Source organism: Dermacentor silvarum, chromosome 4 (assembly GCF_013339745.2).
Source record: "Dermacentor silvarum isolate Dsil-2018 chromosome 4, BIME_Dsil_1.4, whole genome shotgun sequence".
Taxonomy (NCBI): Eukaryota; Metazoa; Arthropoda; class Arachnida; order Ixodida; family Ixodidae; genus Dermacentor; species Dermacentor silvarum.
In genome coordinates this window covers 49,362,699-49,389,413 of record NC_051157.2, presented here as the reverse complement: position 1 = coordinate 49,389,413, position 26,715 = coordinate 49,362,699, and the positions used below count along the sequence as shown (strand labels likewise).

Here is a 26,715-nt window from a genome sequence, read left to right as displayed (position 1 = left end):
GCCTGCTGTATGCACTCCAACCCTTTTTTTATTCTTCTGTAAATTTCCTTCTCATGATCAATTGCAGAAATTATGAGTAATAAACTGTGAGTAATTGAACTAGATAAACATACTCTTGTACAGACTCTAGAGGCTGATTGGCAATCCTGAATTCTCGTTCCCTTGCCAGGCGAACAGCTACCTTGGTTCTCCTGTGGAGAATCAAGGTAGCTGTGAAATGTTTGTAGATATTTCCGAAGATATTCACATATGCCTCCTGTACTCCTTGATTAGGTAATGCCTCTATGCTTTGCCTTAAAATGCCCCTAAACCACCTTCAACACTTTGGACACGTTTTAAATGAACACATCCATCATGTGATCATCACCTTTGGTGAACGTGGCAGTGCTAAGGATTGTGGAGAAGCTACAAATTAAAAAAAAAAAACAATCCTGTGCTCCTCTCTAGGCATTTCGGTTCCCTCCTTCGCTAGTCGTGACGCCAGCAAAATTCTGCGTGCAACGTCACTAAGCTAAACGCTGTCAGTTAGTTGGTTGACAAGGGCTAATAGCACCATAATGATGAGAGCTGATTGTGTGTTTTGAGAAGAAAGAGGGGATCGCCAGTTGTGCATAACTGATACTTCCAAGAAGGTTTCATTTAGTCAACAGTTGTGCAGAGGGCAATTAGGGTCAGACAGTGGAGGAGAATTTTCTTCTGGTGTGTTGAAGGGACCTGTAGCTTTTTCTGCACTGCATGCCAGTTGGTGAGAATAAAAGAGCACCTGTGGGGAGGGTACCAAAAACGAGCGAGAAATCACAATGGCTGCTTAGTTATTCATCAAACCCTGCATAACTTTGCTATTACAGTACCATTTCAAAAAATTCTTCGCAGCTGTATGTTCATTCTGTGCTGGTACACAGCTGCTACTGTAAAACAAATTTTAGTGGCTCTTTAAGCCTGCATGAATGAGTGAATAATATACAAATTGTCACTGTGTGGCTGTGTTACTCTCCTATCCTCTGCTTTCCTGTGACAGAAAGAGGTACTCCTGTTACCACGGTTACACTCAGTCAAAGTTGGCACAGGTGCTGTTCACAAAATCGCTTGCAAAGCGTTTTCAAGCCAAGGTTATTCCTGTGACTGTCAACTGCGTCCACCCAGGAATTGTGAACACTCAACTTTACCAGAGGGTGTGGTGGGCCCCACTAGTTGCCGGCCTTGTCTTCAAGGTAAGCATTGTTATTTTTTTGTGTGTGTAAATGCAGCAAAACACATTGTCAGACGAAAGTGCTTATCAACTCATGAAAAACTAAGTCCTTACTCCCTCCCTTCTCACTTGTTTAATTTTAAGTTCTGTTCTCTGGAGCATATGTATACGTAGCAAGAAATGCTTGTGTACTGAGCATTCTGCGCACTTCAAGGAACCTCCGTTGTTCAAGATTTATCCAGAGTCCTGCAGTACGACGTCTTTCATAGTTTGTAAGTTGTTTGGGACAGCAAACATGGCTTGTACGAGTACTGAAACTTGAAAAAAAATAAAAAATTGTACACGAAAGTTATTTACTCAGTGACCCTTTCAATGATTGGCATGCTTAGAAAGTGCCTGGTCAGGGCTGGAGTGGGCTTGCAATAAGAGACCATTCAGTGATGCTTTATGGCATCCAAAGTTGTTCCATTGTGAACACCAGCCCACTCACGAAGTCTCACGAGGGATGGCAGTGCGTGCATGGTACATCGCTTGAAAGAGTGCCCGAAGTGCTCTACTCCTGTGTCTGCAGCTGATGCTTGTCATCTGCTGTAGTGCCCAGGGACAAAGGCCACAAGAGAATAAGTGTTAAGAGGTACCGGGATGCCGACAGACCAGCTGCCAGGCTATGAATGGTTCATTATGGACTATAAGCTCCTCGGGCCGCTTACGCAGCTTCTTAACATGAAAAAGGATTGCACACATTTATTTAACCCTTTAAGTGCCGTTGACGAGTCTTACTTGGTTACAATATTTATCGCAATTATTGCCAAGAACAAGTTTGTCTCATCCATGTGTTTTGGCACTTTTTCTAAGTGCCATTAACGGGCCGGGCTCGTCCAATCCATTTTGACGTTCTGGCAAGCTTCCTGTTTTGCCTAGGGCTCTACGGAATCCCTTTGTCTACTTTCATCCAGTAGAAATTTTAAAAACAATGGCTGCCGGTTGCGTGTTGCCACGCTCGTCAAGTGGATTTAATTTAATTGGGCCATCAAGCTTCGAAGACAATTTGCTTCTGCATAAAAGCATCGGCAGTGATGGCAGTGTTTGCTGTCCTATAGACACATCCAGTGAATGCGATGTCACCAACTATGAAGACAGTTTTAAAACGGCGTGGCCGTGAACAAAATTAGATAGGCAGAACCTTCCGCCAGTGCCTCCGCATTGTAAGTTTGTGTATTTACAGACACAAGTTCTGAATTTACTACCCTCAAGTCATATATATTTCGAATCTGCAAAAAATTTGCTATCCAGATGTGCAATAAAAAGAAATGCCATTTTCTGAATGCATTTTCAGATTTTATGCCGGCACGATATATGCCGTGTGACAAACCATGCAAGCATAATTATCGAGTGGGCTGTATCGGGGACGAAGCCACAGTGGGATATGTGTAACGTCTTGCACAAGCAGCCGAGGGTGTATGGAAACTAGGGTACAGAAATGGGGCGTAACCAAATACACAAGTGACATTTATTCACGCCTTACAAAGCTTACATGCTTAACTTATGATACAGCTAGTGGAGGTCCTATGGCCTAATCTTGCAATCATGCTCGCTCCCTTTTCGTAGTGGGCCTGCCATGGTCAAAGGTGGTGAGCGTGAACTGGCCTCCTTGTTGTGCTGCCAGAGTCTCCACGCAATTTCTGGACTCTATGTGTCAAATGTGGCGCACCATAGCTGAGCAGCCATCAATTTCGGCAACGAATTGTACACTTGTAAGCCTTACTCCTGATGAGAACGGGTTTGAGTTTGACAGATTATATCTGCTATGGCTGAGTGAGCTCTCAAACGAGGCCACTCCTGCTCGTATCGACAAATGTACTGCCAAGCTATGCCTCTCTGAACACTGAGCGAGGCTAAATTTAGCTCAGATTTTGTCGTGTGTGGCACAACACCAACGCCATCTGTGCACGCGACCTATGCATGATTTTTATGCAATTGCTTCTTTTCTTTACACAAAAATACCAAAGTAAGGCACGTGGATACTATAGTTGTAAAGATATAAGCGATAATATTATTACAAGTTTTCGTTACATGCGGTTTTAGCAAGCGACCCCCTGTGGTGACCGAACTGAAAAATGTTTATCGTAAAAAACATTAAAAACTAGCCACGCAGTCATTTGTACATAATCAGACTTTGCAGTTGGGCACATCTTACCTTTCTTATTTCTCTGATGTTTCATTAACAGACACCGGAAGAGAGTGTTAAGACTGTACTGCATGCAGCGCTTTCGAGCGAGCTTGAAGGCATCAGCGGCTGCTATCTGGAGGAATGTGCACTGGCTCAGCCTCTCTCCGTGTGCAACGACCGCTCCATCCAAGAGAGACTTTGGAACAAGACATGGGCGCTGCTCAAGCCATGGTTAAATGACTGTGCCAGTACTGTGAACACCCTGCTTGCCTCCTGAGACTTCAGGAATCTAGGCACTGGACTTTGTATGGATGTGATAAACTGCAGAGCTGAGGCTTTTGTAGCCAAGAATAATGGAATTGCTCAGGCGTAAAGAAAATATGACAATTTATTCCTAATTTCGTATCACTTGTAATGGCAGCTAATGGAACATCTGCAAAGAAATAAGAAGATATAATGAGGAAACATACTAATCACCATCAACTGTTATTCAAGACACAACTCTCTCATAGACACACTTTTTTCTTGCTGTTTGATGGTGGACTCTCCACTATGCCATTTGCCAAACGTGGCAAATGAAATACAGCTGAACCTACATATAACGAATGATTCTGTATATGGAACAGGTGTAAAATCTCCTTGAAAATTTCTGTAGGAAATTTTTCTTGTATACATAGAATTACCTATAGTATATCAAACTTTTTGGGATCCTCTTCAGATTCGATATGTCCGGATTCGACTGTACACTGCTCAAACAAAAGAAATTTTGTTAAATGTGCACATCTTCGCATAGATGCATGCACCTGCCAGTGTTAATACAAGAGAACTCAAAGAGCTATACTCCCTTCCATACTGCTGAAAGTCACAAAACTTCACCTATATTAAGGATCTTTCTTCATGCTGCAGTTCAAAGTCTGCTACCCACACAGTCATTAAGGTCAATGACAATGTCACTTTCTTTGTACTAAGTGAAAGTTATCACACAGGTCACACCTTGTGATGTAGGCATTTAATTTCTTTTACGTACCTAACACATGTACTGTGATGTAATCAGTATTCTTTTCGTACAGTTAATAGTCATACTAGATCCTCCTTTGGTCATTATCCCTCGGGCTTGGTGAGATAACATAGTCCGCGGGTAGCATACGCTGCTGTGAACATCTCAGCCAAGTTTTGCTGTCTTGCTTGGTGCATGGAGCTCGCAAGCGGAGTGCAAAGTCATTTTTCTCTCAAACGCTCTTTCCAAACAGAAGTCTGCTCCTCACTCTCTTCTGGATGCTTTATTTCAACATAAAGCAGATTCCCATACGCAGCTGCTATTGTGCATGCATGATAGCTGCAGTCGGCTACGCAGCTTAGATAATGTGGCTGCCACGGGGTGCGACCATGAGTCCACTGGCTAAGCGCACTGCGGCTCGCTGAGGACAACCCTGTTTGGCTTACGTTTAGCGCGTCATAGGCACCAAAATCGGAAGTCGTGGAGTCTACGTTAATATCCAAAATAAAATTTGAACTGCGCGCCACGGTGACATTTAGAAGGTGGAGCGTTATGGGCACGCCCCACACCGCTGTAGCCTTCGCAGTGCAAGGAATTGAAGAAGGAATGGGAGCACAGCAGAGGCCGTGTTTGATTGTTAATAACTCCACTTCTGCTGAACGCATTGAAGTACTTTTTGTGGCAAAGCATTTCTGAAATAGCCTATTTTCACTTCAAATGCCTTTTTCCACTTTGATAAAAAGTCGTTCAGGGCCCCTTTAAGTGCACTGCTAGCTCTTCTGGATGCATGCTTTGCATGTATATGTTAGGCAATTAGCTGACAGAGCACCAGCTTCAGCATCCAAAATTTGTGGGTTTGTATCCTAGCTTGACCAGCAGTGCGTCTTAAAAAAATTTTTTTTTTACTTTCTGGTCTGATGACTAGCTGAAGGTGAGAGAGCTTTGCATGCGCACAGTCTTCTGCACTTCATAACCTAATGACTGGTGATGTGTTATCGCTCAACAAGACTGCACAATAATCAACGCTGTGAAAAGTCGACAAAGCTGCTGGGGACTGGCAAATTTAGCAAGGTCCTGCAAAATGTCTGAGCCTCTACGAGAGGGCATTTCAAACCTTGCTAATGCATCAAAAGACATCTTATGATGCACGCAGTGCACTTTTTTCAAACTGTCCTTTGACTGGTTTCTAACACTTTCGGTTCTGTTTTTACAACTTCTATGTCCACACTTAGCCTAAAGGACATCCAGACTAATGCTTACCGGTGAGTCTTGATCATAATTGATGTCGTCTGCGTCCAGCTCATCGTCTTCATCCTCATTGCTATCACTTTCGTCGTCTTCATTGTCGTCATCTTCATCGTCTTCTTCATCTTCATCCTGCAACTTTTCGAGAACACAACTTAGGACAGAAACACTTAGCGTCAAGATTTCACAGTCTAAGTGTCTAAATCCTTACGACAAGGACTTCGTCGGCCGCTTGATTTCTCTGCTGTGAAGGTTAACATTGAATATAAGTCAGCTGCACTTCCAAGGCACCAAATATTTCGTACATGTATGGAAATAAGAATTCTTCGCTGGCTCGTCTGCGTTTGCAAAGTTTGCGACGTACACCCGTGAGGTACACAGGGTCGTACACACAGGGTCGCCGAAAAAACTGAATCTCTTCGTAATTAACCTGCATAAACTGAAATTGATAACCACACTGGAAAGTTCGTAATGCCAAGTTTGGACAGCAGTCTTCAACTTCAAGTTGCATTTGCAGGCAGTTGAAAAAATCGGCTTTATCGCGTAAACACTTCACGACTGCAGCGGTTGGGTTCGCCTGCAAAATTAGACGACGTCGGCTGGTGCTAAACGCGGCCAAGGCGTGAACTGTTCACTATTCTGCCCTATCGCAGCGCCTCATCGGATATCTAGCACAAGCACTAACTAGCGAATGTGAATGTAAATTCCTGTAGGGATTAATCACGCATTGGTTTAAAGAAGATGCCATATATTTAAAGAAAATACCATCGATGTGCAAACAAGCCAGCGACATAGGAAATAAATCATTCTATTTTCCTGCTTCCTATGTCCATTATCGTCTCGAGAAGCAAGCACGTAATTTGTGATTTAGAGTGCCAAAGTCGGCGAAGCTTACTTCTGCTGCAGTTTTCCCGATCGGAACAAGGTCGCTGTGCCTCTGCGCAATGCTGGTGAGCTGAAATGACATACACACCATACACGTAGCACAACATGAAGCGAACAAATCAACATTGCAAACTGCGAAACGTACCGCGCTCTGGTGTTCTTTTTCTAGCTGGGTTAACTCGGATTCATCATCGCAAGGACGGTCAATGTTGAACCAAGGCTGATCGGCTATTCTCGGCTGTAGAGAAGGAAACTGAGGCGCCTCCATTAATTCCAATTAGTACTTCAAAACTCCTTCTTCATGTGAAACATAACGTCCGCAACATATGAAATCGAACCAGCGACAGCTAACAGCGTAAACAAACCCCGACGATTGACTTGGTCTAGGCTTGTGTTGGATATTGTTGGACAATGTGTCGATGTCGATTCGACTTTTTCCTTTAAATTGGGTCGCCATGCGCGAAGTAGGCAAAAAATTCATACAAATCATAGAGTTAATATATCCTAATAACTCTACGATACAAACACGCAATAAAATAATAAATCAACGCACGCACAAAAGAAAAACGGAAACGAGCTCACACGATGTTGATGCTGCTACAGTTTCTACATCACGTGAGTTTTGGTAGTTTCACTGTAACCAAGATTTGCATAAAATGTCTTAGACTCTCTCTTTCTTTATTCTATGATCTCCTTATGATAACTGCAGATACCTGCAAGCGTGCTGCGTGGAAGAAGTTATAATTTGTATTTACCGTATAAGCTCGATGGAAGCGTGTCCGCACCACGGCATTCTATGCCACGGCGAGGCACCCTATCCATGCATGGTGCGCACATTATTCAAGCTCGCGCTTTCTGCCAGCTCCCTCTGAAACGACATGGGAGACCCTAATACGGTCTCCAGAAGAAAAGCTACGAAAAGGAATCGTTGCCTGGGCGGAAGAGGTCGCCGCAGACAAGCGGCCACCTACAACGCCCTGAAATTTTTTTTAAATAAAGTTGTTTCCTCCTCTCGCCCATTCGTGATGAGAGAGCGAGTCTGCGAAAGCTATGCTGACTGGAGAGGTTATTCAGGCAGACAAATTCTGCCGCAAGCATCCAGTCATATATATACTACCGCTTCCCGCATTGATAAGTCCATGTGGATCATACCTCTCGCCTGGTCTCTCCCACCGCGAGACGGTTGCGTTAACAAGGATCTGCGTGGGTGCTGCAATGCTGCATTGACGACAACTGCAACCTTCAGCCACCATTCGGCGCGACTTGTCCCTTCTGACCTAGTTGAGCTGCTCTCGTACATATATACACAATAACCATGCACACCTCTTGTGGAGTTGTCCTGGACCGCGCTCATCGAGACACCACTACCTGTAAAAAGTGGGGCTGCACCCAAGCCGCCCACGGTCCACCTGACTGTGAAACCATCTGCACATCTAGATCCGTGGTTCACACCATAAATCTCTGCTACATATCTCTGAACATATATCTGAACATAGATATCTGAATATATACCTACACATGTTACGTCATAGTATACACACTCCACGCGTTCCACTCAAATCCAAACTTTCGAAAAAAAAAAAAAAGAAATGCTAGAAATAAATACAGGAGAGGTACGTGTAGTTACATGCATGGTGTGCAACGCACACAGACACACACATATGGCGGTTCGAGTCTTTCAAGACCCGCAGACCGCAGCGATAGTGGGAGCGCCAATTTGTAGCGCAATCATATTGTATTCATATTGTTACGCGAACGAAGGATTAAGCACTGGAGACTATTTGCAATGTATATTTACAAAAGACGACTGCAGCGCCGGCCAGTTCAACCGACAGCTCGAGAGCAAGGAGCAGTTCGTCTTCGTCGGAGCGCCCGCGCGCATCGTCCACACGAAACGCTCAATATGCATGCATCATTATCCCCGGCGGCAGAAGCACCGTCCCGGTGCGTCTATAAATATCGGTGGTAACAGGAGTTTCAGATGCGAAGGATAATAGCATAAAAAAAAAAAAAAACAGGATGGCTTAGTGCACAAGAACATCCGCTTGTTAAGTGCACATGCATCCACTTTTTCTTTCTTTATTTATGTTTCTTTTTTAGCAACAAAGTGGACGAGCGGCAATTTACAGGTCGGCTTCATTTACTGCGACATGTCGCAGTAAATGAGTTCCGACAACACTATTGGAAAATGCTACTGCAGCAGCATTTTCCAACAGTATTGTTCAGACCACCTACATTGATTGCTTGATTATTTCTCAAATAATTGCGTTCCGAAGGCATAGGCGGAAAGTTTAAATTTTGCTGGGGGGGGGGGGGGGGGGGGGGGCTGGGGCCTGACTAGCTTTCCGAACCCTACCCATATATATATGAACGAGAAGAAATTAAGTGAACCGAGGCTGGGCCCGATTTGTATTAGTCATATAAGAAGCCAACAAACAGTGACACCGAGGGCAACATAGGGGAAATTACTTGTACTTACTAGATGAATTAAAAAATGATAAATTAATTAAGATAAAAATGGATGAAAAAACAACTGGCCGCAGGTGGGGAACGAATCCACGTCGTCAGTTTGTTGGCTTCTTATATATATATATATATATATATATATATATATATATATATATATATATATATATATATACATAACATTTAATAAAATTACACTGAAACTTCGTGTGAGCTCGAAAGCGAAAGATTGTTCACTGACGTAACGAGCTTTCTATGAGTATTTGCAAGACCTCAGAGTAGGAGACAATTCAGTTTTCCAGCCTGAGTCCCCTCGTACCACCAAGAGAGTGGCATCTCTCGGATGAGCCGTGCGACAAGCGGATTCAGTTAAACATGTTAGGGAGTTATATTTGTTTTGTGCGCACTATATACGTCGCACAAATACACATTAATGAAAAAAGCCATGTAACGCCTCGTAAATGTTTTAATACAAAAGATACAATCAAGAAATCTTTTCCTGACGAAAGGTCCGTTATTGCGAAGATAAAACATAACATATATAAAAATTAAACGATATATAACAATTTCTGAACACAACTTATAACGAATTATTAGCTTGTCAAAGCATGCCTTATGCCACTGGTTTCGTTTATTTTCCGGAGGCAGAATAAAGGATTATAGAGTCAAAATCATCAGGTGCCCAAATAAATAAACATTTTAACAAATAAATAAATAAATAAGACTGGGAAGTTTTACAAATAGCGCAACCACGCGTCTTTTCTTACCCCAGTGGCCTCACTCTGCTTGCGCTGTTATTGACCGCATTTTCGTGCTTTTGGATAACTTTTTGCGTTGTTTTCTAAGCCAGGTGGTTTGCTTTGACTTGTATAAGTTGGGGCCTTTCTTTCTCCTATTAAATACATCAGTTCCTTGTCTGATGCGATGATTTCACCATCATTGAAAAAGTGTTCGTTCGGGCACTTGATCTGGAAATGAAGTCGTCAGCAATGTTAATCAAATTGATTTTGCGGGAGAGTTCCTTGTGGGCGTGCAAAATTGCCAGATGGTTCAAACGGGCTTGTCCAATCGTCGACCGCAAGTACATTTTCAGTCACCGAAGGCAAGAAAAGGACCTCTCAGATGTGGTCGACGAGACCGGTATGGCCAATGCAATTTTCTTTAGCTGGGCCATTTCCGGCAAAAGGTTTCGCAGGTGTTCGCCCTTGCCCCCCGTAAACATGAGCACGATGTCCTCGAATGTGTGCAATGATGCCGACCTTTGCTGGCTTAAAATGTCAATCAGCATATCTCTGTGCAAAATCAGGCGTCCTGGTTCAAGGTCGTCACCGTAGAACGCTATCACCGTAGAACTTCCCTATGGCGAGCTGCTCAATGTGGGACTTATGCTGCCACATATCACGTGGATACCTGTTGTTTAACGAAGACAGCACTGTGTCAAGTACTTCATAGAACCTATGGCGGTACATGTCACTCGCTGATGGAAACACGTGAGCTGAGGAACCTTTATGATAGCGGCGTGGAGTCTTCTTTTGCCTAGCAGCTAGAACACACGGGTCCTCAACTCCTACTTTTCCTGCCTCTGCCATACATACGCGGGTCACGCGCTTTATTTTGGAGTTAATCTGCGCCGAGTTCAAGCTTGGGCCATCCGAGATGGCTGGTCCCTTCGCGTGCGCTGTCTCCCCGCGAGCCTAGTGTTATGTTTCCGCTGGTGCTTATACGGTGGAAAATACTCTTCCTTTTCAGCGTCTGACGGGTTCTGGCGAAGTACCGATAAGCGAGGCGTCTACTGTTGGTTTTGTCGTTGGTTCTCATGCTGTGTTTGTAGCCGGTATACATTGCAACGTCCGCAGCCGCTGTAGAAGCGAGCTCGACGCCTGTTTTCTATTTATTCCTTTTATTGCGACAGCAATTGTATCGACACTCCAGGCAAATTTTCGCTGTCGTCGTCGCCGTGATATTCCGTATAAAGTCCAAAAGTCATATGAGTGAGCGACGCATACACTGTGGGTGCGAGAAAAAGCGCGTAACACTGAGCCGAAAAGGATGGCGGCTTGATAGACATTATCTTCCCACGCGGTCAATATTCAGGTTAGTTGGAGGTGACGGGATCAAATGCGCGCATGGGGAGGAGAGCACGCGTCTTCTCACCTAGCCCTGCCGCAGCTGCGAATGACTGTGCGCGGTTGACGCTTACGCGACCCGCAATTGTTGGGAGGTGCAATGATTAAGGGCGAGCAGGGATGGCTGCTAACTTTATGCGTGCTGTCTTCCTTAGGCTGTTTTTCCGCGCCCCAAGTGTTGCAGATCGCGTAGCCTACGAGACAGGGGTAATTGGAGGTTGCTGACAGAGGCCGTCCTGTAGTGGTAAAAAATATGCAGATGATAATAATGAATCTAATTTTTGGAAGTCGCGGTGAATCGCATGGCTGTACGAACCGTTCGTCCCCGCTGCTGGCGTTCTTCATAATTCCAGCGTTGAGATAGCGACTGCTCGTGGTCATCCAGCGAGATATTTACAGGCTTACATGGTCGGTGCATTGCACGATGTTTGTTATTTTAATTAGTAAGTAAATGTTACTACAATTCATATAGGCGACATAACCAACGTAGAGACTCTTGTGAGGGCCGCACTTTTTTGCCGCAATTTTGACGAGCCTTACATGGGACCGGGCCATTTTACCTAATTTTTCCAACTACGAGTACGAAATCCGCCGTAAACCTCCGCGATCGCCTCTAGCCGTCTACAGTCGTGTACAACTTCAGAAGGCAGCGACATTTGCCTGTGAAAGGCGGATGCATACGAGCATCCACCAATGGGCGCGCACTCTAGACGGACGTCATGAGCCGGACGGCCGGTGACCCCGCCGACAGAGGACATGGCAGCCCGCGCTTCGAGCTGGGCCGAGTCGTGTCAGCGGGACTATTTCTTTAGTCGCAGTGGCAATCGGCTGCTGCGCTTCAGTGATCAGGGCGGGGCGCCTCTCCTGTCGTCTTAAGTTGTAACATACTTTTTTTATATAGTTGCGACGCGCGAAAGTACGCTGCGCGGGAAAATTCGCAGTGGAGCGCGATCGGAATCAGCGGTGATACGCAATTGCTTCTCGGTTGGATTAAAAAAAAAAAAACATTTGCCTTCAAGTTGGGGGTGCGGCTCTTACACGGATTTATACGGGAAGAATCTACCTTCGTGTAATTGTCTTATGCTTCCCTATCACTAATACTGCTTCGCCTTTGCGGCGAAACTGCAGCCTCTTTTTTTTTTTTTAATTCCGAGTCCTAGTAAAAGCTCTGCTGCGCATGACTGCTATTGATTCTGATTTCGAGTGAATCAGGCTTGGTGTTACTTCGGTTACTAAGTTAATTATATATATTTAAGACCTATGCATACACGTTGCGATGTTTCCATCCCCAATAAATGTTGGAAGTTATTATTTTTTTTTCATGAGTCGCTAGCATTAACTACTGGAAAGAGAAGCAATGCTGATACACATATATCATTCACGTGCATTTCACACACCATTGATAAAAGACTCTGCCGAAGGGGTCACTGAAGTCTGCAGGTTTTTTTCAGTGTCAAAAAAGCCCGCAAAGAAATTTGTAGCGAGTTGAACACACAGCAACATATTCATTCTCTAGACATAGGCTATCCATATCATTAGAAATAATTGTTAGTTGGCTACCTCTTTCTCTTTAAAAATATGATAAACTTTGTCCTGTGTACACATTGAAATATAATGTGTCTGTGCATGGTCTTCACACTGGAAATTAAAATAACATGTTGAGAGGGAAAATACGGATGAGGTAGCCGCCGTTGGTGCTTCTAATGCGCTTGTTTTCCTATTGTCAGGATTTTCAGAAATAAAGCGAAAGTATGAATAAAAGCCGTGGACGTCCGCGTCAACAAGACACCATAAATGATTTGGGTAACAGGACTCTGGTTATGATATTTTAGGAGCGGGGGTGGGGGGGGGGGGGAGGGAGGGGGCTTCGGAACAAGGGCTCGAGCCCCGGAGCCCTCCCCCCTCTCTTCGTAGTCGGCGCCTATGTCCGAAGGTGGTTCCTTCGATGGCTCGTATACGGCGCACACGTGTCGATGGAGTGACAATTATTTTCTTCAGGTGCACCTACATCAGGTATGGACATCATTTAGTGGAAGATTAATTAAAGACATCAAAGGCGCGCGCGTTCACCACACGAAAGGATTAATTACACAGTTGAGGAGCCAACAAGAAAAGTAAACGTGAAAAGGTTATTTTCATATAGATCGCGCAGATAGGCGACGACATAGCCAGTGGCAAATTAGTTAATTCTAACATCACCATGACATATATCTTAACTGTCACATATCGGATATGTTAGAATCTGTCGCACTGAAAAATAAAAGAACGGCAAAATGCGCTGACACGAAGCCACTGCGTGGACTACGTTCACAGACGATCCGCTCGTTTCAAGCACATGTATCACAAAGTAAAACATGACAATGAATCTTGATAGTTTCGCAGCTAATTGTGACATAAGTTCTTGTTTAAAAAAAGTAAAGTCGATTCCCGTCTATCTAGCGCTAATTTTAAAGCAACTCGGCATGACAAACAATACGTAGCGTCTTTTTGCAAGGTGGCTTCACTGCATATATATGCTAACTGCGGAAAAGCTACAGAGCTACTCCGCCGCAGTTGCCACTTTCCAAACCACAAGGGGTGGGCTGATGTAATCTTTCACCCCCGGTGCATTCTACAAGGCCGGTTCCGTTCTTCTGCAACGGACCCTTACCGGATGAAAAAAATATGAGTCACTATAGCGCGTCCCAGTTCACACGGTGTTTAAGCGCGCGCACACTCGATATACCGCGGCGCGTCCCTAGCGAAACCTGCCACCGCCACGCGAAGGAGGTCCCCAGCCGTCTCGCGGGTCTCCGGCCTTCTCAGTGTAGCGATGCACGTCTTCCCAGCGGACAGGGCGACTGGTGCCTCGCATCGACGCTGCTGGCCGCTCCGACTCCCTGAGCAACAGATCACGCAGGGACGAGGTCCTGAGCCCGTCCTGCAAGCCCATTCTACTCGGAACTGAGCTAGGCGCCGGTCGTAGACGGGCCCTAATCAGGACCTCATCGAGGAAGCCGCTGGGAGGGACCGCAGCACCGCGATCGATGGCCATCCTCTGCTCGGCCAGCGCTCGACGCAGGCTGTCGTTGTAGCGGCGCTGCTCTTCGAGTCGCTCGCGCCGCTGCCTCTCGAGGCGCTCCCTGCGCTGTTGCTCGAGGCGAGCTTCCAACGAGAGCCGCTGTTCCTCGCGAATGCGCTCTTCGAGGCGCAGCCGTTCTTCTTGGCGCAGTCGCTCCTCCTCGAGCTCACGCCGCCTTCGTTCCTCCTTGCGGGCCCGCTGTTCGCGTCGCAGCCGCTCCTCCTGGCGCAGGCGCTCTTCGCGTCGCAGCTTCTCTTCACGCAGCTGCTTCTCCTCTTGGCGCAGCCTCTCTTCTTGGCGCACACGCTGCTCGCGGCGTAAGAAGTCCTCCACGCTCATGGTCGGCCCCGGCTGGCCACCGCCGAACGGGTACGAGAGCTGGCCCGAGTGCGCTTGCGCGCGGCAAGTGGCACAGAAGCCGCTGGTAGCCGCGGGAAACGCCGTCGCAGAGTTCGCCTGGACAGCCCCGCAGTACGCGCCCATCATCGCCGCTGGTGGCATCGGGTACGGCTGCGGAAAGGCCATCGGAGCTGGGAACAACGGCTGTTGGGGTCTCTGGTAGGGGCTTTGTAGGTTTGGCTGATAGGCGCTGAAGTAGACGTCTTGCCCCTGTACTGCCGGGGAGTATAGTTGCGGCGCGGAATACGGGGGTGGGGATGCTGACGAAGGCGCGTTTGGAGAAGGCATTCGCTCTGTAAACTGCACGCTTCCTTGTAAACCTCCGCCGGCCTTGTCGGCGTTGTCGGTTTTTCGTTTGAAGCGCAAGTTCTGCTTGGGCCCGAAATTACGCACCTCGTACCATTCGTCCCCGGCAGGACCTTCATCACCACGGCGCAAGCGACGTCGCCAAATTCTGCTTTGTCCTTGAGCCGCCTTCATCCGCGACTCATCCATGTGGCTAGGCCAGCAGGATCCGCAACAGGGGCACGTTCCTGTCTCCTTCTCTTCACCATCTTGCGCTGGCGGGAACGAGTCGTCTGCGTCGCTAGTAGTGGTCTCATTCTTCTTTTCAGAGTCAATCTCGTCGTCGCGCTGCTTTTTCTCGCTAGTGGTGGTTGTCTTATGCTTTGAACTGGGCTGCGGACTTGACTTACGGGCGTTCGGCTTGGCGTACTTTCGCTTTTTCGAAGTGGAACGCGTCGTGCGACGCGTTATAACTCCGCTGCGTCCTCGCCGCCAGTCGTTGGGGTCAGGCTCTAAGACTTCTTCAGTGACCTCTTCGTAATAGTCTTCCGAGTCCGTGGAGTACTTGTCTTCGTCGTCCAACACGCCTTCGGCGACGACCGCAGGCGTCTTGTCTGGGCCTTTTTCTTCTGACACTTGCTTTGCGGGGCCTTCTTTCGTAGACACCGGAGGTTCCTTCGACTCAGTTGCGGTCTTCATTTCCTTCACCACAGCGCTTGGTTCGCGCTCTCTGCGTTCACCACGCTCACGAATCTCGTCTGTCGCCTTATCGGCTTTCCCTTCTCGTCCCAGAGGTTCCGAGGGCTCTTTAAGGATCGCCTTTCGCGCATACTCGCTTCTCGTATCATTCTCGAGGTTCTCGCGATCATCATTTTCGGAAATCGAGCGCCTCGTCTCTCTCTTGGGCACCACCGGCTCCGGCTTGCGCGCTTTCCACTTAGTCCTGGAAGCTGACCTACCTTCGTAACCAGAACCGATGGGGTTAGCCTCGTATTCCGGGTTGGGTTCGTCACGCGGTTTTTCTGTTATAGAAGACCTCTGTCTGCTGGACCGCCCGAGCGGCCTCGGTTCGGTCATTTCAGCCCTCGTGCGACCGTCGCGCTGATAGCCTGAATCCTTCGCCTGGGCTTTGTACTTGCCCATTGCCTTGTCCGACGAAGCGCTGTACGGCGGGCGATCATCTTCCTCCGCAATGGTCCGCGTTTGTTCGAATTCAAGCCTAGCGTCGGTTCCCCGCCTGCTTGAGGTGCTGGACCTTATTCTTTCAGCACCGGGTCCGATTTCGTCGCCTTGTTTCTGTTCGGTCTCTGCTCTTGTTTCGAGACCGGCCCTCTTCCGGTATGCACGATCCCTACCGGCAGCCATGATTTGTCAGCATTCGGTCGAGGATCCCGGTAGCTGGCTTGGCGAGCGTCTTCCTTTCTGATTGTCGAACACTGTTATCGGTCGCGCCTTTCCGTCTCTAATCTACACAGGCCTGGCTCACCTATTTGTCAGATTTGACCGACACATTTGACGTGCAGTTCACGAAGCCCTGCCTCGGGCCAGTCACGAAGACAGCAGGCCTAGCTGGTCATTCCGCGTGTTCTCTTGCAGGAAGAACGTGCCCCGCACGCGCCTGTGCCCTTCTTTTTCTTTCACCGCCGTTTATCTGCATGTTTGTTGATTGATTGATACGGATTGATTGATTGATTGAGTTTAGCATAACGACACATAGGTTTTGAGACGCGGTAGCGGAGGACTCTGGATCGGGGCCGGCGCCATGATCATTCGCTTGGGGAGGGGAAGGTCACAGTATCATCACCATTTTCGTTGGGACGGCAGGGGAGGGGGGTATAGGGGTTGAGGTTGAGGTGAAAAAGGGGCACATACTTCTGCAGCCCTAATGGGAGCACTGAGAGTGATATGGGATATCACTGTATTCTTCGCGCTTAACTTTCAGAATGAGACAATGAGCTACATGTGCGACGCCATGAATGCCACATTGAAAAGTTCCAATCATCCTCAAGGTAAATCAACAGCGCTCTTCAGAAAGCGGACAAACAAACGGGCAACACAAACATGCTTCCGCTGAAGGCTCCTGTTTATTGATTTGCATATAGGCTCCATTATATTGATATTTAGTTAAAGAGCACTACCGTGAGTGAGGAGCCAAGACCAGTTTTACTTACATTGCCATCCACCTCCTTTGCACCGCTTAACCTTCCTTTCTTCAGTTATTGATATTAACGGCCTGCCGTACTTGGAGTAAAATGTGCTTATTATAACACTAGTAATGTTTCTATATATACGCATTAAGTCGTTTGAACCGCCTCTTTTTAGATTTAGCTATAGCATAATCATCAGGTACAGAAACAGATTTTATTAATTTTCACCCATTGATTATATTTTGTTGCTACTTCCAGGTCGGATCTTTAGTGAGAGGGAGCGATAGCCTGGATAAAGTTTCTATGAAGAAAATTATACTGAGTGCATGTCGAATTTCGTGCGAAGCGAACCTTTAGTGAAGCGGTTATATAAGTGCTACATAACCAACGGCGATGTGTACACTTGTGTTTGCTTTCGTCTTATGCAACACGAATTGAAGCAGTGTATCAATACGCCGTATTACCACAGCCGTAACGCGTCATATTGACCCTTTTCGCGGAGCAGTTTGCTTTAGAGAAACGAGATGGCGCTCACGGGGGCGCGCCATACCTCTCCTCAGCGACCGCGCACGAATACGAAACCATTACCGCTCCTGCCTTGCTTCTGTGTGATCACCTGTCGGAAATGCAACTGAGTTTTCGCTAAGACACTGTGCTCCAATCATGCTAGATTGAATCATGTGGATTGAAGGCGTGTGCAGTATAGCTGGCTGCAAAAATAGTGACTGGCATATTAAGGAATGGAATGAACATGTGTGGCCGAAGTCACGGACCACTGCCGCGACTGTCCGAACGTGTTACCGGCACTTCGAGATGTACGGCTTTCCTCGAGGATACAGGTATTTGCTCATCCGCCAGCCTTGTATCGCTAACCTTCAAAGAACGGGCTTCATCCCCAGAACGTCGGCAAGAGTGAGTACCACTCGTTAAACAATGCCAAAGGGAGTAGCGCCGCTTCCTGCCATAGTAAGTTTTGCGCACGTTATCTATACACATCTGTCCCAAATGGCAGGAAAACTTACGCCCACTCTATCGCCGATGTATCAAGAATAAGTGAAGGGGCGCACACTTGAATATATGCGCACTGTATACGCACAATAAATGACGGACTACACCTATGGCGCACGAATGGTCGAAGCTGAATGTTTCGTGACGGTCCACAAGAGTAAGCGAGTTACTGGCTGTAATATATATTTGCTACAAGGTATTACAATATACAAAACAGCTACGTTTCAAGCCTTGTGCGCAGCAAGAACACATCTATCGGAACTGAGCACACCCGCGAGCGATTAGGCAGAAAATAATCAGATAGTGGCCGCACCGAGGAACTTCACTGAGTCAGAAAATGACAAGCCACTGCTTCAAAATATTTGCCGAACAAAGAACAAAGAGCAAAACACTCTAATCCTGACTGAATCCATAATCGGAAAGCTTGGAATGCATATTTAGCCCTGATTTTAGAACAAGCATCATATACGCTGCTTGCGCCGTTTGGGCATAGCTTAATCGGCTCCGAAAGCGCTTTTGCATGTTCTCTGAAGCTGTGATCAAAGCTTCGTGTCGTCCACCTAGTCACCGTCTACGATATCTCCGAAAACAGAGGTTTTCTAAGCCGCGCCGGCGTCATACACTTCCATTGTAAACAAGGAGGCAGCGGAGGCAGTTGAGGCAAGCAATGGACGTGTCACCACGTTATCAAATATGGCAGCGCCCACGGGATCGCCGGGAAAAGGGTCATATCTCCCACGCTTCCCTCTGGACACGCTGCGCCATCTAGCGCTGCCGCCGAGAAGTCCGACGATTTGAACTTGGGGCCTTGCAGGGAAGGAACCAGCTGGCGCAAGGCAGGGGTAATTAGATCACTGGGACAGGACTTCGTCCTGCAGTGGGCATAAATAGGATGATGATGATGATGATGATGATGATGATGATGATGAGCCGACATTATGTGTCCGAGTTTTATGCAGGATGGATGGACGGATGGATGCAAAACTTTAATGAAAGTCCAGAGGTGCGCGACTCGGCGCGCAGCGGGCCGCTCCCACGTTGGGACAGTCGGGCCATGCCCCACCGCCGCATCGTGGGCCCTCTGGACAGTCCATAGTTGCGCCCCGGCAACGGGGCTCTTGATAGCGGAGAGCCACTTGTCCTCATTGATTTGTTTCGTGCCTCGCAACGAGGGGCGACGCCAAAGCATATAGTCCTATAGGCTAGCGAAGTCATTGCAGTGCCTGAAAGAACTACTCGCATAAGTGTCGGGATAAAGCTTGTGTAATAAAGCCGGGCTGGGATACGAGCCGTTTGCAATAATCTGAGGGTCAATGCCTGCGCTCTATTTAACTTCTTGAGAGGAAGGGGAAAGTCTCTCCTGCCGAGATAAAAGTGCTGCGTAATTTCGTTATATGTGGTCGGTTGATCTCTGTTCTCCACCACTGCGGGCCGGCGGGGGAGTTCTCCATGGTCGCGGAAAGCGAGACCTCGCGCCTTAGAGTGGGCCAACTCGTTGAGGTTTGTGGGGCCTCCCATGATGGATCTCATGTGAGCGGGGAACCACGTGAGAGTGTGGGTGGCGATGCTTTTGCCGTCGAGGGTGCGACAGGCTTCCTTACACACGGCGCCAACACTGAAGGCTCGGATGGCTGCCCTGGAGTCGCTGAAGATATTGACATGTTTGTCGTCCAGGAGGGCCAAGGCAATGGCCACTTGCTCTCCCGCACACGACGACGTGCTTCGTACTGAAGCGGCGTTAACGGTCGAACCCCTGTGGTTGATAGACACTACTATGAAATTGTTGCTGTTGCCATACTGGGCCGCGTCAATGAAGCAGCTGCCGCCAGAGAGTTTTGTCGCCCGGCGTAGGAGCGCCACCACCCTGGCCTTCCTTCCACTGGCACGCACTCACACTCACTTCACTCGCACTCACTGACACTCACTCGCACTCGCACTCACACTCACTGGCACTCACTCGCACTCACCTGCACTCACACTCACTCGCACTCACCTCCACTCACACTCACAGGCACTCACTCGCACTCGCACTCACCTGCACTCACTCGCACTCGCACTCACTTGCACTCACTCACTGGCACTCACTCGCACTCGCACTCACCTGCACTCACACTCACTGGCACTCACTCGCACTCACCTGCACTCACCTCCACTCACACTCACAGGCACTCACTCGCACTCGCACTCACCTGCACTCACTCGCACTCGCACTCACTTGCACTCACTTGCACTCACTCACTGGCACTCACTCGCACTCGCACTCACCTGCACTCACTCACTGGCACTCACTCGCACTCGCACTCACCTGCACTCACACTCACTGGCACTCACTCGCACTCACCTGCACTCACACTCAGTGGCACTCACTCGCACTCGCACTCACGCCTTTGAAATGAGTGCGAGTGAGTGTGAGTGAGTGCGTCGACCTATATGCTTCCTTCTTTCCACGTTGCGCTGGGGATGCGTATTGCGCGGGGCGGGGGATATGATGATGTTGTCTTTCTGCTCCTTCGGAAGGCCCTGGTAGGAGTCTTGGACCTTGGCCGTAGGGACGCCCATCTCTTTTAGGAGTTGTCTGCCCGCTCTGGTGCCGGAGAGTCTGAGAATCTGTGCCCTTTCTTGTGCTTCTGTAATTTTTTCCAGGGTATTATTAATACCCAACTGCAGGAGTCGGTCGGTGCGTGTGTAGTTTGGTAGTCCGAGCGCGCTCTTGATCCCCCTACTTATCATATGACATTTGGCTTGTCTCGCTCGGCCCTCTTCCAGACGTGCATGGCCGCTACGTACGTGAAATGGCATAACAAGAAAGCGTGGACTAGCCTTATCAAATATGCACAATAATTTTTTTTTCGTTTTCTTTTCTATTTAATTACGCAGGACAGAGGTGCGCTAACGTGCACTATAGTTTGGCGGTCAGCGTGCAAGGTTTATATAAGCCCGTTTGCAGGTACTTGCATTCGGATCACATTTAAGCTTCCTATACTTATTTATAAATAAATTCGGCGAGGGAACGATGATGAACGCCTAACCCGGGAAAAGGGTAAAACATGTTTCGCTTTAAAACTGCGCATTTCGATATATTCGCATAATAGCCGGGCTGGCCTTGTAACATTTCCGGAAATATTGAGCGGAAGGAAGAATGAACCGCGTTTTTATCTTGTTTTCTTTTTCCAGGAGATTTTGGAAATTTCGACAAAAATTAAAACTTGAGTAAAAATAGCTTATATTTATTATTCCAGCAATAAAAATATTTATCGTTAAATGCAGGCGATAATTATACAGAGAACGCGAAGACAATAGAATGAGCTTGTTGTCCTCTACGAACTATTGGTAATTTGATAACTAAGAAAAAAAAAAAAAGGTCAATCCGTGTCCGAGGACCTCTCGCTGGACACCTTTGCGTTAGAATTGATTGCGGCTGCTACACGCCTGGATTGCTTAGTGGCTTTAGTGTTGTGCTGCTAAGCACGAGGTCGCGGGATCAAATCCCGGCCGTGATGGCCGCATTTCGATGGGGGCGAAATGTAAAAACGCCTGTGCGCCGTGCATTGGGTGCACGCTAAAGAACCACAGGTGGTGAAAATTAATCCGGGGCGCCCCACTATGCGCGGCGTGACTCATATTGTGGTTTTGGCTTGTAAAATCCTACAATATAATTAAAGTTAATCGCGAGTGCCTCCACACTGAAATTTGATTGTACGTAGACGAGTTTACGAACACGTTTACTTGTGAGCCTGTTGCGAAGCTTATTATGAACATTTTCAAAGGCCAGTAACGTTCACAACTTGCAGATGGCCAGGGTATCTGCAGCAGTCTATAAGCTAGAGAGAGAGAGAGGTTTAATGGATCCTGGAGAGGTTTGCGTGGCTGCATGCATAACATTCTACTCCAGTTGGATAGGGCGAAAAAAAGAAATGATGTATGTATTTCACAACAAAGATACATAACATACACAAAATTCAGCAATTAACAGTGAACTAAAGCGTCTCATTTAGGCCATTGTATATAAGGAAACACAAAAGTGCCTTCGTTACGCGAGATGAACAGGCATGCAGCGCCAGTCCATGGTCATTTACACGGAGGGAATAGTGGTGACCTCTACTTCGTGTTTGCCACGTTTACAGAAATTCGGTGTCAGTGGCTGATTATAATGCCAAGGCCGTGCCACCAGGTTGGTGGTTCCGTGGGCTTCGTGGAGTTCCAGACACCAGTCCTGGACCACAATCTAGAGGGCGTCCTATATTCCGCTACGTTAGAAAGCTCAGCTACGTTTTCAAAACGAAACTGAAAGCATATACAAAATACATTTTAAGACTATGCTGCTGTTTTCTTGTCGTCGTCGTCGCTTTTAGAATTGTATGCTGCACAGCAAAGAATGGCAAGTATAACTGTAAATGGAAGTTTTAATGTTTTTTTTAACACTTTCTCTGTGCCCAATCTTTCCGGGTTTTTTTTTTCCCGGCACTTCCATCTCTAGGCTCACCCGGTCTGAATCTATGTGGTGGGAGGGGGTCGACGAGGGGACAATATATTAGTGGGAGCGGGGTCCGCCCCATTCGCCCATCTTTAGAGCACCGGTCCTTATCCGAATTACTTTGACCACCTGGAATTCTTTGTTACAAATATACGAAATAACGGCAGACAAAATGAAGTGGGCTTCTTCCCACAAGATAACTTCATGAGGAGAAGTTAGCTTTAAAGGTGTTGCTTGCCACCCCCGCCGCCATGCCGGCTCATATGTGCCCTGATAAAGACAGTTTGCCGTTGCTATTGGTAACATTGTCGGTTACACGCACACATATATGCCTCTGTTGGGTACCGCGCGCGAAATGAAATCGTCAAGGGAAGCGAGCTTCTCTCTATAAGGTTGGCTTACTGCGGAGAAGCCAGCTTTAAAGGCGTCTACTACGTATGTGCAGAACGAGTTTACCAACTGTCGCGGGCCTCACTATAGGTCTTCGTTCTTCTTTTACCACACTCCTGGATCTCAACGACTCATACGCAAGGACCTATCAACTCTCGCGTAGAAACAGTCAGAACCGATGCCACTTCGCATATGTGAACTATCGCGTCTGAAACAATGTTCCCACAAGGACCACATATAGTTATTAACATAACTGAAACAAAATAAGCAAAACGGGCATTCGCGTGTTTCGGAGCACGCGCGACGTCGTACTTTTTGAACGATGGCAGCAACACCAGAAGATTGAGCAAACGCCATGACGAATGCAATCAATTGCACGCGTTAGGTAGCTAGCACGAATTCGTTTCCTTTTTGTGTGTGAGCGCGCGCGTGTCTGCATGTCATTAAAAAGAGCCTGAAACGCTTTCTAACTAATCATAAAATTGCATCCTTATTAAAGTACGTCGTGCCACGAATCTCATACCACAAACGTTTTTCGAATCCTTCAACATTAAGTGGAGTTATCGCACCGATACCCGGCTTTCTCTCTTCTTTCGTCTCCGCTAGCGCGCTAGAATCTACACAGCGGAGAACGCAAGAGGGCAAAGCCCCGGCCAAGAGTTGAGTGTCGCGGCGGCGAAATAGGGTGCCTCGATACCAAGCGAGGTACGTGATGGTGAGGATTTATAGGCATCTCCTTTGAAACGGGGCGGTGACAAATAGTGACAATAGTCACTATTGCTATTAGTCACCTAGCTTGCGTAGGGTGTCTCGATGTCAGCGCTGTCATCGAGGCACCCTAAAGCCAGGCCTGTGGCCAGGCTTCGAGGCACCCTACGGCGAAATAGAGTTACTGTACTACGGCGAAAGGCTTGTCGCGTCACCCCGTGGCGGCCGCGGTAGACTACGCTACGCAGAACGCCACTGCCGTCTCGAAGGCCACGCGCAGTAGACGCAGTAGCCACGCGAAGTGCAAATATTAAATGATTTTTCGGTCTTTTTGAGATGGCAGACACATATTTTTCATTTATTTAACTAAAAATTAGCAATTATGTATTACTCTGAATGTTCTCGCGATCACGAAATCAGCCACAGCGGAGAACGGTCGGCCAACTGCTTTCGATCAGCTTTCGATGACGACATTTCGGATACGAGAGCAAGCGTACGTCCGTTCACTGCTTTTGACATGACACTGTAAATTCCATGCTGCATGCAGTGCAATAATATTTGGAGCACATGCTGACGAGAGTCTCGTTAAGAGATCGGCGACGTTTTTTTAATTTTTTTCTTTTACTATGTTAGAAAAGTGTTTCGGGGACCGAAGATCTCGTCATCGGCTCAAAAGACGACATTAGGGACATGTACAACTATAGCTGTCATTCGTGTACTTGTCTTGAGCTATATCACCCCATCCAGAACTTCGCATGATAAAATCATGGATTCAAGAGCACCAAAAATGAAGTTGACGGGACGTTGTTTTGGCGCGGGGGGGCTTCTAAATATATGCATCTTTCAAAACAATTTATTCACAATTTGTTTTTCTCAAGTCATGTACAACAACCCCGATCCTTTAAGAGTACTGCGAAACTCGTTACTTTCGAAATGAAAAAGTCTGCGTTCACCTGCAAGTACCACGATAATTCTTATTTGGTTAATAAAAAGAAAAAACAGAAACATTTGGTACAGCCCATCTCACGATGGTTGTTGACGGTGACGCGTTTAGCATTGAATCAATATAGCGACACAACTTATTGCCACCGTCGAAACGAGTCATGTACGAGGCGTATACTGCAGTGGGACCCCTCTTTCGCGCTTTTCCAAGAACACTCGGTGCCATCTAGCGACGTCGCCGGGAAGCCTGCACATGACCTCCGAAATACATGAGCGCCTGTGCGTGCGAACGCTGAAAAACGCTTCATGCTGCAATCGCGCTCCTCTCTCGCCCTTCTTTCTAAACACGCTGTGCCATCCAGTGGCGCTGCCGAGAAGTCCACGCGTGGCCTCCGAGACGAAAAGCGTGGCGAGCCGGTGCGTGCGAACGCTGATCCGGTGCGTGCCTCGCTTGCCGCACACCCACATCCACAGGGACCCGAGTTGGCGAAAGGTTCATTGAAGAGTGGCACATACCCAGTGCATTAATGGCGCAGCTCGCTTAATAGCGTTGGCTTGAAAAGCGTTCATTGACAGGCGGCACATACACCCTGCATTTGTGAAGCATCCTGATAAAGCGTCGGGTTGCTGTCCTTGAGGAAACCGTGTGACGTGGATTCGATTCCGCCCAGTATCAGAGAAATTTAAAGGGATTTTTTTTTGCATTATAGAGTGGCACAAACCTAACCAAGTTGGCATCAAAGAGGTTCATTAAAGACCGGTACAGACCGATTGGCACATGCCCAGTGCTTCAAGTCGGCGTCAAAGAGTTTCATTGTAGAGCAGGTACATACACAGTCACACAGTGACCGCCATGTCGGCAGGAAAGACGTTCGTTGAAGAGCGGCACATATGTGCACATTGCCACATACTCAGTCACCCAAGTTGGTCCGGTGGTTGGTTTCGAACCCTATTCCCTCAGCATAGCAGCCCGATGCTCTAACCATTCGACGATATGGACTACACACTGATCAAGGTTGGTGGGGAAACAGTTAGATACAAACACACATAGATAGACAGCCCCCGGAAAGTCCTATAGTACCCTAAGAATGCTAATGCATTAATATTCCAGCGCTTCTACAGCTGTCGATCGTTTTACCATCTTTCTTTCACGATGCTAGCTCAGCTTCCAATTTATCTCTTAGGGCAGAAACCGGCTACCCAGGAAGCGTGCTGATGGCAGCTTTTATTGATGGCTTCCTTTCTGAGAAATTTGTACGAGTGTTTCTTTGGGATTGTGCCCGTGGAGGGGCGTAGCCAAGAGGTGGAACACCAGGCACGTGCCTCCCCCCTCCCCCTTTCTCCCGAAATTAGTGTGTTAGTATGCGGCCTGCCCAGCAAAATTCTGGCTACGTACGCCACTGTTTCTGTCACTTTTAGCTGGCACAATCTTTCCCTTTCACGCAGTTGAAATTTTCTCAGCCTTGCGGGTTTTAGCAGAACACTTGCGCTCAAGCCTTGCAGATAGCAAATGGAAGAGCTGCAGATCAGACCCGTAAACAGCCTTGGCACTGCAGCACAAGCGTCTCGAGCGTATGTTTCTGCGAAGTCTCCGGCGGAATTCACTGGCGGATCCAGAGGAGATCCGCCAGTGCTTGTAAGTGGGAGTTGCTTCGCCAAAGCGCATTCTTTCTTTATTGAAATATTTGCGCAGAACTCTGCGAAATCTTTGTCATTTGTGAGCGTGCTTCATTGCCACCTTTATTGGCGTTTGTTTCTTGCTTTGCCCTGTTTAAATTTGGCGCCTTTGAATTACGTGAGGGTACGGCTAGAGTGTACTAGAATATGGTACACTCTTTGAGTGTACACCCTTTGAGACGACGCTATGGCTATAGTGCCTAGAATATAAGTATATTCTAGGCACTATACTAAGGTGGTGACCATAGAGTTTCACACTGTTATAGTGAGAAACTCTATGGTAGTGACGCTACAGTGGCTAGTAGCGACGCGAAGCGCTGTGCGCTAAAATCTCGGAGGCAATAAAAATAAATGCACGCTTCCAACAGTGATTAATAATAATAATAATAATAAATTAAATGCTTTTGTACCGCTTTTTGATCTGTTTTATTACACTAAACAAGCTACTGCGCCTCTCAGAGCTTTTCTAAATTTATGTTTTGTCGTCGGTGGGGTGTGGGGCGATGTGGACATCACAAGCCATCAAGAGCCGTCCACTGCCGCGTC

The 26,715-nt window shown here is 47.4% G+C and overlaps 3 protein-coding genes across 9 annotated transcripts in view; 1 reads left to right on the top strand and 2 right to left on the bottom strand.

The window, feature by feature from the left end:
- LOC119449981 (dehydrogenase/reductase SDR family member on chromosome X homolog) overlaps positions 1 to 4,671 on the top strand; it is a 34,455-nt gene extending 29,784 nt beyond the window's left edge. For both annotated transcript variants that reach the window (XM_049665560.1, XM_037713304.2), the window contains 2 exons: positions 1,019 to 1,211; positions 3,418 to 4,671. In XM_049665560.1, the coding sequence (XP_049521517.1) occupies positions 1,019 to 1,211; positions 3,418 to 3,636 (412 nt within the window). In that variant the 3' untranslated portion in view covers positions 3,637 to 4,671. The remainder of the gene's footprint in view (positions 1 to 1,018; positions 1,212 to 3,417) is intronic.
- The window catches only part of LOC119449983 (anaphase-promoting complex subunit 15B-like), a 28,761-nt gene extending 21,890 nt beyond the window's left edge, over positions 1 to 6,871 (bottom strand). For 2 of the 6 annotated variants that reach the window (XM_049665563.1, XM_049665564.1), the window contains exon 1: positions 6,632 to 6,871. In XM_049665563.1, coding sequence (XP_049521520.1) covers positions 6,632 to 6,754 — 123 coding nt within the window. In that variant the 5' untranslated portion in view covers positions 6,755 to 6,871. Of the gene's footprint in view, positions 1 to 3,729; positions 3,793 to 5,574; positions 5,740 to 6,496; positions 6,557 to 6,631 lie in introns of those variants that run through there. The other 4 variants (XM_037713306.2, XM_037713305.2, XM_049665562.1 and 1 more) reach the window with 4 other exon arrangements.
- A 6,944-nt stretch (positions 6,872 to 13,815) lies between these two features.
- On the bottom strand, positions 13,816 to 16,188 carry LOC119448602 (MAP7 domain-containing protein 1-like). Its single transcript, XM_037711835.1, has one exon. It carries the CDS (start codon positions 16,186 to 16,188, stop codon positions 13,816 to 13,818), a length of 2,373 nt encoding a protein of 790 aa, XP_037567763.1.
- Positions 16,189 to 26,715: the final 10,527 nt, after the last annotated feature.

Coding starts and splice junctions, on each gene's coding strand:
- LOC119448602 (XM_037711835.1), bottom strand. CDS start 16,188: ATGGCTGCCGGTAGGGATCGTGCATACCGGAAGAGGGCCGGTCTCGAA.